The sequence below is a fragment of the Cyphomyrmex costatus genome, unplaced genomic scaffold (genome assembly GCF_001594065.2).
Source record: "Cyphomyrmex costatus isolate MS0001 unplaced genomic scaffold, Ccosl1.0 scaffold72, whole genome shotgun sequence".
NCBI classification, from domain to species: Eukaryota; Metazoa; Arthropoda; class Insecta; order Hymenoptera; family Formicidae; genus Cyphomyrmex; species Cyphomyrmex costatus.
The window spans coordinates 359,783-372,181 of NW_017280289.1; the positions used below are offsets into that span (position 1 = coordinate 359,783).

The following is a 12,399-nucleotide window of genomic DNA, read 5'->3' on the forward strand; positions in this document are numbered from 1 at the left end:
TCTCCCCTTCCCCCGACACCTAGCAACCCCCGTGTACCACCCATCCCGGTCACGAGCCACCCACCGCCGGGACAAAACCCACCACTCCCGCTTTCAACTCAAAACTCGGCCATTCCCTACTTTCGTTCTCTCGCGTCCCGCTTCACATATCCGCTCGTGGCGCGTTAATGCGTTAATTGACTCCAATCAGCGCATGGTCCAGCTGGTTCTTGCGAGAGATCGAATTGGGTGGTCGTTATCTCGGTCGTAAGTGCCGTGGAATTCGCCTGGAATGTATGAAACTGTGTCCTCTCTTCGTGCCATGCCGGCCATCATGATCGAGGAACGCGGAAGTGACGAAAGAAGCCGAATAAACGAGGGCATTTCGTCGAACGATCATCCTAATATGGTAGAATAATAAAGAGTACTTTCTACAAATGAACATTTATGTAAACATCTTGACACTGAGAGAAAAGCGTTTAGTATTTTTGTAACTATATGATTATACAGTTAGAAGCTCCATTCTTATTGTTGCTATAAAGTTAGTAATAATATAGTTATATTTATAATGCTACCAAAAAATATAGTTGGCGCCGAATATTATAAACAGACTATTTTTTTCTCTCTCTATAAGGACAATAACATCGTTCTTAAATTCCGTTTTGAATTAACATCGATATTAATTACTGAATTCTGAACGAATAATGATGGAACTTTACCAAAAATATAACCATCGTTCGAACGCACCTGACTACCTGACAACATTCCAAAGGAGAAACGAGAAATGCATGAGTCATGTATGGCTTCATAAGTTGTATACTCTGTGCTAAGTTGAGTTAAGCTATTTGCGTCATGACCCACAATAATCGTCAAGGTGTCGAGACGCAGACAGTGGAAGCATTTTTCAAAGCAGGGAGAGTGCCACAACGTTGAAATTGCTTGCTCAACAGCTCTGTCCAAAACACTTATAATTCCTGCTCCCATATTGAGAACCTGACCTAGACCAACGGCGTTTACGCCGCAGGTAGCCGAATCTCGTATAGAGACCGAGGGATAGAAACATTAAAGGATTGTCTGTAACTGTTCGCAACCTAGACACACACTCGCCAAGGTCCCGCGCGACAAAATACGCAGGCACCAGCGCTCGCGCGATCTTGACCTACACAGCGCGCGACACGCAGATGTCATTTTGATGTCATGTAGTGGCCTCGTGCGAAGCGAGAGAAGAATGCAGATTATACGAGAGAATTATATAATCGGTGATGTATCATCGGCACTCTCCCTTTGTCATGAAAATATCCATAAATCCCCAAAGCTGACGGCTATACCGGTGCGGCGAAACCGTTACGCATACATACACACACGTACACATTCACGCACACGTATGCACACCTCGTAGATCATTCCGAAGTGTGTAAGCAGCAAGGTGTAGTGCCGGTCTTATCGGTGTTACACGCCGTTTCCACGCCACACCCTCATTCATATTTTACCGTATCGCTATCGCTTCGTGACGACACCCACCGACTGATGACAGGTGGACGTACAAGAGATTTCCGGTTTGCCGAGTGCCATCGTTAGCCTTCCGTTACGCACCTAGAAAATTGGTGAAGTTGCCGACGTCACTGCTATATATATCGACGTCTCTTATACGATGATTTGCCACGGGATGTTCCGAGGGTGTCGAGGCGGTGATATGCGGCTATGGGCGGTTAAGGTGGCCAAACAAACTGTAGGTCGTGCCAGACTAGGGGGCTGCGGATCTAGGTCGATCGATACAGCTACGTACCTACCGGCGCACCGGATAAATGGGTCAGGTACACGGAGAGGAGGGGCACGCGCTTCGTTTTCATCCCGCTCGTTCTCGTTCCCTCCGCTTCGTGTCACCGTGTACACAGGCGCCTTGCATTTGCGCGGTCACGACGGGTCGCTACTTGTTGAAGAAGGAGAAGTAGTCGATGAAAAAGACGATATTAGAGAGAAGCGTATACAAAGAAAAATACAAGAGAGAGAGAGAGAGAGAGGGAGAGAGAAGGAAAAGGAGAGGAGAATTTTTCTCTGGAGGATAATTCTCAGTTTTACTTCTTTCTCCACGCGGCGCTCGGTCAAGGGGTAAGTTGCTGTCTAGCCTAGATGGCAAATCTGGGACAATGAAACCGTTACACGTGTACCAACACACGTTGCAGCGCAGTACGTGTGTGTGCATGTTGTATGCATAGTGTTGAGAAAGATGCGAAGACCTTGTTCGGGCAAACTTTTCTTGCGAGGGGCGGATAAAGCGATCTCTTGTTTGCCGCTAAGTGAGTGTCTACTTAGGGACGAAGGAGTACTCTCTGATACGTTTACAATAACGGTATCTCTCACCTGACTCTCGCACCAGAGTATGTTTTCCTGATGGTAAAGCCCTTAAAGTAGATCTTGTTCGAATTAACAGCAACGGCGGAAAAAACTATTGAAAATATTCTCTCTATCAGCTTTGAGAAAAAAGAAGTGCCAATTACAAAATGCGAAGAAAATGGGAGAAATTATTGTAATTAAAACATGCATCAAATAAAGTTGTTTCACAAAGATGTTATTTACGGTTGAACAATTCTACCCGTACTCTTTTATGAATTATGCAGATGCTTGTGTAATTTTATTCAACTTTAGCCGCGCTTCATTTCGAAGGTTACGCTCGTTCTATATTTTTACATTGTCGTCTGACATCGAGCTCTTTATTATCGCATCAGTAACTAAAGAAATTCCTGGAAAATTGATTATTTTCGAGGTCAATGATAATTAATAGGTATACTTACAATTTGGACGAACGGGTATTCTACTACATACGAGTTTGAAAAAGCCGGAATAGAAAACGAGGAAAAAGGGAAAAATTCCGCCTACTCTTCGCATATCCTTTTTGCTAAGAAAAAAAAAAATGATGGAAGGAACGCGGTCTCATGGGTAATTCGGTAACGTAGAAATCCGTACGTTCCGGATTCGCTTCCGGGACGAGCGTGAAATAAAACGACGACTCCCGCATATATCCTGGTACGGGAGAAAATGGATTTCTAGCACAAGGACGTCGCGGCAAAGGGGCCGAGTCCTTCGAGTGTTCCTGTAACATAAAGCGGGGAATTGGGTCGCCGAGTGAGGTCGGCGAAGTTGAAATCAGGTTGGCCGGGTTGTCCTGACGCGAAATCAGGCCGCTCGATACAGGCCAGCCGGTTGCCACGTTCCCGTATCCAACGCGACTGACCCACGCGCTGCACGACTCCGTAACCCGGATATCTCCGGAAACTGGATCACCCCCGTGCGCGTGTACCCATATTTTCCCGAGGGAGAGTCGGCCTTGCTCCCAGCGGCGGTCCCAGGGGAGCGCGATCCATCATCGCCGCGCTTTTCCACCACGAGAACTGGTGCCCCGCGTTCTTGCGCACGCGAAGACTTAAGGAGGGCGCGGATCTTGGGTCGCGTGTCCGCATGATATTCACACGGTCTCGCTTCATGCGCCCGCGGGGAAGGCGTTCGCACACGGGAACAGGAGGAGGCGATGTTAAGCTGTCGTACACATGGAGCTTACCGTCGTATCACGTCAATCTCGTCGAGTATACGGTATCGCAATGTAGTTTCCGCTTTACACTCTCTATGTTCGCATAAGAAATAAATCTATAATTCCGTTACAGACGTAAATTGAATTTTCTCTCTGGCGACAGGATGTTATTTTCAAAGTGTGTCTTATACCCTGAGAGAAAAGTGTATTTGATATATTTGTGACTATATAATTGCATGATAAAATAATTATATGATTAGGAACTCTGTTATTAATTATAATGTTAAGAATAATAATTATATTTTTAGAGTTCAAAAAGATATGGTTGTTCCTAAAAAATTGTAACAATATTGTAGTCGTTTTTCGGAACAGTTATATTATTCTTTTTAGTGCATAGAACCATAAAATATAATAATTATTACTAACATTTGGTCCGTTCGCATTGCTTGCATTTTTGCACTCAGTATCTTCTCTTTCTCTCACTTTTCACTGCCTAAGTACATATTGATCTCGTTTTAAGTTTAAACATTTGGAGATTTTAAACAACGCAAACAACTCTATTATAATTAATAACTATAATATAATGATAGACCTCCTAATTAATTTATCGTGTGATGATCGTCACAAATAATACTTTTATATAGATTATAGATAAACAAATTAATATTATAAAAAATTAACACATTCGTTATTATAGATGGAAAGTCTATACGAAGGTAAATCTGCATAATAAATAGCAATTAACGTGCGTCTTGATTTATTGATATGACGTGATTATTTGCATTTGAAGTTTTCATTTGAACGCGATTGAATGGACAAACAAGGCAGCCGCGAGCTAAACGCTTTACATCGCGGGTATCGCGTTGCAAGCAAATGGCGCCGCATTAATCCTTATGTGAACGATACTTAACGGCGCGAACGAGAAACCCTCACACGTGCGCGCGGCTCCATCGGACCGTTGGATGGTAACCTAGTTTTGCGTGCGCTGAAACATTCAGCGACCCAGTTACCCCGCGGCGGGGATACCGCGCGGTGAATACGGATCAACAAGCTTCCCGACCTATATAATGTCCCGGATCCGCGGGCTGCATTTCCGAGCGCGAAAGCGTGCCCTCCGGAGGGATCGATCCGTTCGCACATTGCGAATCGAACGTCGCGGCGCGCCGTCGCGGTCGCCGTTCTCCGCTCTCTATCCATCCATCCTTCCATCCTTCGTCACACACACACAGAAAAGTACTTATTGTGTACGTAAGTAATAATTATATACTCATTTCGAGCATTTCAAAAGTTTATATATCCGCAAATCTATCATAAGTTCGTTACAAGCATTAAATTAATTATTCAAAATATATTCTGAATCCGAGTAAAGTTTAATGCCTTAATCGAGATTATTAAATTGAATTATTAAATTAAAAGAAATTTAAATTGCTTATTATATAAAGTCCTTGTTCGATCAATGTTACAATATCCTTTAAAGGAAAATAAATTCTTGTTTCGAGTACATGATATAATGCGTTTTTCTTAGCTTGTAATATAATAATGTAAGTATATTTTAAGATTATTATCAAGAGAACATTCTTTGTTAAAGATAACTATTAAAAGGAAAAAAGTAAATTAACTGATCACTTTCTTGATAATAGAATGATATTTTTCTGTATATATGTGTAATCACTAACTTTAATTAATTCTCATCTCTTGCATTTATTTTATATTTTATGTTCTATTTTTATTCTATTTTATTTCTTCTAATTCTTCATGTTTGGTTCTATTTCGTATTATTTTTGTACATTACGTTCTTTTTGTAACATTCTCTGAATTATACACATATCGTTTTCTTCTTTTTATTTCTTTGTAATTAATTTTCTTGCTTCTTTTATATAAATGATATATTTTTACTTCCATCTGTTCTTAGAAGGCACAGCTCTAAAACGGTAAACTCCTCTATTCCTTCGTCAGTTCATCCGTTTTTTTTTCCATGGAAAAACTTGATCGCTCAACTTTCCACGTGAAAAATTGCGACCAACCGTGGAGCCGTTTTTCGAATTGCTAACTCGCCGAATCGCGTATGTGAGTTAGACACGAAGTAGAATCCCCACGGACATTATTTTTTCGCGGGAATCGTAACTCGGATGCGGACGCGAACTGTGCTCGTTGCCGCGCGGAGAACCGTTAACAGTCTTCCGTCTTCATTAAGTAATGCGAGTGTTGGAAGCGAATCTGTGATTTGCGGTTCGAATTTCACGTATGCGCCCGAGATAATCACTCGGGGGAAAAAAGAGGAAGAGAAATCGGCGGGTACGTTCATAACGATCCATAAGCGCATGTATCTGTCAGTGCGTGTAAACTCACGCGCTCGTCCTCCAACTGATCGCGTTGCGTAACGTTATGTCACGACGCTAATAGCACTGCGTGTACACGTCGGCTGTGCAGGCGTGTGTACCACTTTACGATTTCCACCAACGAGCTCGATTGACTTGTCAGAAGGTGCGATACGTATCGGCGGCGCGGCGCGGCGGTGGCGCATAGCATGGCCGTATAGCGGATAGATACGCCGTACCATAAAGCCGTTCCCACTAATGGCTTTATGGTTACCTCAGACTTTACTTGTGCAAAGATCAGATGTCAATATTCATTTGAACTTTGAATTTCCTCGAGAAACGAATGAATATCTTCTCTTTCCTGGGACTACACCGTTCGCACAGAAAGAAATTTTGCTGAGAGTTGTCTAAAAGTTTAACTTATTGACGATTTAAATGTGCGAATCTGATAAGAATTTTGTTCGATTATTGAAATAATTATGTAGAATGCTTAAGCTTGCTGCTAGAATATATTTTTTGCAGCGTTGCTGAATTTCTTATTTATGCTTGAATTTCTTATTTTGATGGGGCACAATAAAATTATTTTCAGATCTGTGTAGCTAAACTTTTAAATATTTCAGCAAAATCGTTCTTTCTGTGAACGTTTGTAGAAAATTATCATAATGAATAGATATCATTATTATTATTAAACAAGAAATTATTAGGCTATCAAAAGTCATGTTTTTAATTTTATTTGATAAATACGTCAAAACCGACCTAATCGTTTTGCTAATTTAATTTCACTGATTCAGGATTTCTTCGTATTGCAACATTCTTGTTGAATAAAAATAGATTTTCGTCAGGAAATGACGTGGTAAGTGCTGTAAACATGCCTATCACCTGATGCACAAGAAAACGTAAAGAGCAATCGCTTGCAGTTACATAGTTAACTTATAGACGTTGAGTATACTCGTTAAATAGCGTTGTTTTAATGCGGCAATCAGAGTCAAGGAAAGGTTCTCGGCCGAAACCTTAATTCTCACGGCAGTTTTTCCCTCTGCTACTTGCACGCAAGCTATACGCGATCCTCCAAGAGAAACGTTGAAGGATTTGGCTTCTCAGTTCGCTTTGGAGTATTTCGGCGAGTTTGTAAATCCATTTAACGACAAATAGAAGAGACCGTGACGAGTCGATCTCTTTGTTAACGTATTGTAAAATTTCGCACGCGAAACAAGGTTAACGAGGCTTCTGTCTCGCTGCGAGGACACATCTCGACGAGTAAGTGTTTTTTTTTTTTTCAAACGGCTTATCTAGCTACTCATTACATCGTGCATTTATTAAAACACGTTTTTTCAACTGTGTTCTGAAGTTGATATCGCTTAGTAATTGATATTACGTGAATAATCAGTATTACATAATATAATGGGAGTGTATTTGTAACGAACCGATTGCTATAGGCGTGCATACTGTTTAACATGCAAATTTTCAATGTCAGTTCGCTGAAAGTATCCACAACGCTACGTATCCACGTATTCTTCTTTAAAACCGACAATCTCAAGAAGATCAGTTCCGTTCGATTTCGCGATGTTAAAATATATATATACAGGCATAATTCTCAGTCGAGCGTACCGCGAATGCGTACAGAACGCAAGCGGAACAGCAGGGTTAAGGGGGATAGATAAAAATCCGATCCGGCTGGTAATGGACGGAGCTCGTCCGAGTGAGTGGTAAACGACGCGTTTTCCGGCGGTTGCTTCTTGTTTTCAACGCAGGCACTCCCGGATGAATTACGTGCCAGCGAGCGGATTGCCTCGCACAAGAAGTGCCGGTTCGTCTTAATTACCACCGTGTGCCGATTATCTCCGTGTTTGCAATCCCTCAATCTATATATCAGTGTAATTCGTGTACGCCGAGTAACGGTATAAGGCTTCGCCTCGAAAGTAAAGCGGCTTCGACTCCGCTTCCCCTCGCGCCGTTCCAATTAAACTCCCTGAATCTGCCGTTTCCGTGGCAATCATAAGGCGATCGTAATCTCGCAATTAGCGGGCAACGTCGCGCATCGGGTGTATCGCAAATCCGGAAGACCGTGGAAGAAAAACAGGAAGGTCAGCGAAATAAGAAGTATACATAGCGAGCGCGAAGATTTGCAAGAGAGGCTTTTAGAATTTCAAATATGGACGCAGTATCTTGATTTGAGATGATTTTGACGAACCACCTCGGAATGGGCTTCTTTTCTTTATCGAGATTCTTGAAAATCTTTATTTAAACGATCGTGCGATAAATATCGCCAATTTAAGCGACGGTCTCTTCGTGACAGATATTATATATCTGCGCCACGACAACATATAATAAACTACCGTTATCAAGAGTTACAGAATCGGGAATGAAGAGATCATGCATTATATCGTTTAAATAAAAAATTGTCATTTCGGCAAAAGTCTCGATAAAAAGAGAGAGAGAGAGAGAGAGAGAGAGAGAGAGTGATGATTGATTCCAAGATGGTTTGTAAAAGTCATCTCGATAAACGCCCGAAGCACTTCTACGTTACTGTATCGGCTCGAAAGAGTATAACCTTCGCCTGCTGCCTTCTCGCCTGTTCTAAGTGGCGTGACACATATAATGGTCGGTACACGGAGGAAACGGGACAGCTGTGCAGAAGTGTGTGCTTGGGAAGTGTTGCTTTCGAAATACCGGCTAGTACGTGCGTCATTCTCTATGCCGGCCGGCATTCTATGTTTCACTTTCGACTCTCAATGTACCGCTTCGGGAGTAGAACGGCTGACTTAGCGACGACGGCCTTGACTACGTCGTCATTTTCGCGCCCCCTCTCTAGTGTTTTTTGTCCTTCGTAAGCTCGAGAGGGCCCGCACCACCTTCTCCAGGAGAGTCCGTTATTCCTAGCAGTGCACGATAATCATCTTGAAAGTTGCACCGGCAATAGCGATTTATCTACTGCCTTTGAAAGGAAAGAGGATGCGTGATTCTCTCTTGGAAAATGACAGAAGTTCGATTGAACGAAAAATCCAACCGACGATTTTCTTCTGTCATAAGTTCATGTCGCGTTAGACGAAAGAAGTTGCTATTAAAAGCATATGGTACGTTTTTAACGTTTATGTATAAATAATTCAAACGTGCTCGTATTATTAATCATTAATTAGTCCACATTTGCGTTTTGCACGTATCGAGCAAATTAAGGATTATTCATTCTTCTTTTCTTTGATTCCTCTGTTGATTTCTGTCATATCTCCATATATTCCGATAATTTGAGAAGAAAATGTATTCGGCATTAAAATTTTTGTATACGATATTGAAATGAGAAAACAAAATTTTCAATTTTCTCTATGTAAATTTCTCTAGTCTCAAGACAGATTGGGTCGCATTGTGTACTCGGTATATCCCTTGTTGATTCATGTCGAACACACATTTCACCTGGTCACTCCGTCCGGTCGGAGAAAGCATTCGTATAGTCGTAGAGGAAACGACCTGTGCGAGCGTCTATATACGAACGGTACATACTCCACGTGCAGTATTTACGCGGAAATCTATAGTCTTTCCCGGAAAAGTGTATATCGGCTTATAGGTTCTCTCTGCTACCGGGTATTACCGTACGACAACAGCTACGATATCTCGCTCGGCGTTTCCAAGTGAAACGGTGAGACAGAGAACGTATCATTTTATGCGGTTTCAAGAAAACGTAATTCCAGAAACGCCGCCCGTAACTCTGGCGTCGATTACCTCCTATGCTGTTATTCGACGAGAGCTCTTAAGGAAATTACTTTGGGCCCGTTTTGCCACAACGTATTCTGTTGCAAGATCTATACCGTTGCATGTGCCACCGTTTAAAGGCGTGTTGCCATCTCCGGTCCATGATCGACGGATTGACATTCTATAGATGCGCTCCGTTCTCTGTTCGTGAAACGCGGGGAATTTGAAAATTAATTGCTTTCACTGAAAGAAAGAAAAAGAAAAAAAAGAAAAAAGAAAAACGATTATCAAGAACCGCGGGGCAGATATCCGTTTTCAGAATGCGCACACGTGTTTCGCGGAAGAGTCCGGAATATTCCTCTCGATTAATCGAGATAAAATCGGAAGTTCTTTAATTCGCCATCGCGAAAAAAATGAATCGTGTTTGAAGTAGGGTAATAGTGAATTTTTCAATTTGAATGAGCGCGACATGCAACGTTACAGATATACACACATACGCTGTAATCTAGCGAGTCTATAGCATGTGGTAATGTATATTTCAGATCCAGGAAACGACGGCCAAGCTCGAACAATGATTCCGAACGGACGTACAGCGGTTGGGGCGAGAGGGTGGTCTGCGGACGTGAGGGTTGTCGCACCAACGAACGCGGTGATTGCATGGACGAATGCGCTGCCGCCCTGGTCCTTATGTCGCTCTCGTGCTCACCTCACAGTCCTCACAACCCCCCGCCACTTCACTGCCAATACAATTACGGTACTGTGCTCATTTTTCTGACATCCGCACAAAATACGGTATAAGATGTCGAAAGCAGGTACAGAATAAATTCTTTTCTTTATTCGTAATTTTCAAATCATACTTTTTTCTTCTTTCTGTAACAAGAAGTTTTTATTGCGTCGATTCGTTTACTGTGCGAGCAATCGATTCTTTAAGAAAATACTGAAAAATAAGTATCGATAAATAATAATTTAATCATTTATTCGTATTTTGTGTTAACATATCGAATACGATATTTCATATAAACGCGAGACATCGAATTACCGAACTACGAACCGAATAGTTGTGCGGTAATTGGTCAGAAATGAATGTAGAAGGAATCCGATCTGCGGCAGGTTCCTGGGGGAGTCGTGGAGGCGGAGGCAGCGGTATGATCGCCGGCTCACCGGGAGTCGGCGGTATGTCAAATAGCAGTAGCAGCAGCGGGGCTTCATGGCGAAGCGGCACTCCCAGTCCACCCCTTAGCGAAGAGGGTGTCCCGACGAGAAGTTCTCCGTGTCCGGCGACCTCACATCCCTCGCACAATCAGCCACACTACCCCTACAACACGTCCGGTTCGTCGTCAAGCAGCACCCCGGGCTCGACCACGTTGGATGAGGGAATAGTGCCCGACTATATCGAGGAGCAACACCCACGTAAGAAGGTGAGTAACCTTTTCTGGTGTTCGTTCACCTCCTCGTTCATCGACGGGACGTGTGTTGTGTGCGACGTTGTCCCGTATATTGTCGCATAAGTTCACCGAACGTGCTAATCGGTGGAAGGAAATTTCTGGCATCTCCCAGAAATTCGCCTCCTCAGGCAAACTTGTTGTCGGATTGTTTCCCGTTTTACAGCCGATTAACATGTTGCATACCTCGAAGAGCTAATTTACTTCGCGGCCGCCGTAAAGCATTAGCGACTTCCGCTGCCTCTTTATCAAACGCTACCGTGACCTTTGAAACTAGTTTTCAGAGTCGCGTGTTCGCGCTATTTCTAACACCAAGCTGCCCTCGCCCGCCATCTTTCAGAGTCTTCGCTGACCTTAATCTTCGTGAATAATATGCACTGTCGCGTCAACGCAAGCCCAATTCATGCTTGTCGAGTCTCCACACGGAAGACAAATGATTTTCATGAAAACTAGTTTCATTAAACTGGTAGCAGCTCGCGAGTTGAAGAACTTTTGTTGCGCGATCTATAATTATTATTCGTTGACATTCGACGTTTCGTTTTAACGCGCGCATTGATAAAAGTGTCTTTTGCATTAGTGACATGGAGTATGACTTCCTTGAAGCTTACATTAAAAAATCACACAAGCGACCGTCACGGTGGGAATACACGTTCGCCATGATAAAAATCTAATGGCCTTCAAGAAGCCACGTCTCCATGATTAATTCTTTTCGCATTCGCGTAGTAATATGTGGTAGCTTAATTAACGCCAACGCGTGCGCGCGAATATGATAAGTCTATTGCGTAAGACATTGGGGCAGCAGGGTGAGCCTTGTACGTTATATGTATCGTTCCATCGTTGGATCTGATTCGTTTTCTCTGCCGGGATTTTCTCTCGTATTTCTTACGTATACAACAGAATTGAAAATTGATAATTGCGACTCAAGTTTAAAGTCGATTTACAGATTCCATTTCCAGACAAAGAATATAATTCACCGCAATTATCGCATTCTTGTGAACTGTATCTGTATAAATGTACACAGAACTTTTATTGGAGATTATTTCCGTCAAGTTATTGTTTGAGAACGTCACAAGTTATATCGATTTCAAATTTCGTTTATATTAAATTTTGTAATATATTTTTTTCTTTGAAAAATTATTCTTTTCATATTATTTAAAAAATATACTGTTTATAGTATTATATTTTCGATACTGATTGGTACCATTAGTAAGATAAACACGTTATAAGAATAGAAATAACTACAACAAAAAGATAACAGTTTTGATTGATCGATATAACGGACTCGACAGATTTAATCGACATTGGCGAGAGTAACGGGACCAATGAGTCTCTTTTTGAGGTGACGGAGGACTAGTTTTCTCTTTTCGAATGGACGAGCCAGTGAAAACGAAGTCGCTTTCGGTCGTTTCGTAACGGTCAATTTTCGTGCAACGTTCAGAAAAGAATGGGT

The 12,399-nt window shown here is 42.3% G+C and overlaps 1 protein-coding gene across 1 annotated transcript in view; it reads left to right on the forward strand.

The window, feature by feature from the left end:
• Glut4EF (Glucose transporter 4 enhancer factor) overlaps nt 1-12,399 on the forward strand; it is an 88,490-nt gene that overhangs the window by 49,793 nt on the left and 26,298 nt on the right. Inside the window, exons 3-4 of the mRNA XM_018548308.1 lie at nt 10,050-10,261; nt 10,618-10,925. Coding sequence (XP_018403810.1) covers nt 10,050-10,261; nt 10,618-10,925 — 520 coding nt within the window. The remainder of the gene's footprint in view (nt 1-10,049; nt 10,262-10,617; nt 10,926-12,399) is intronic.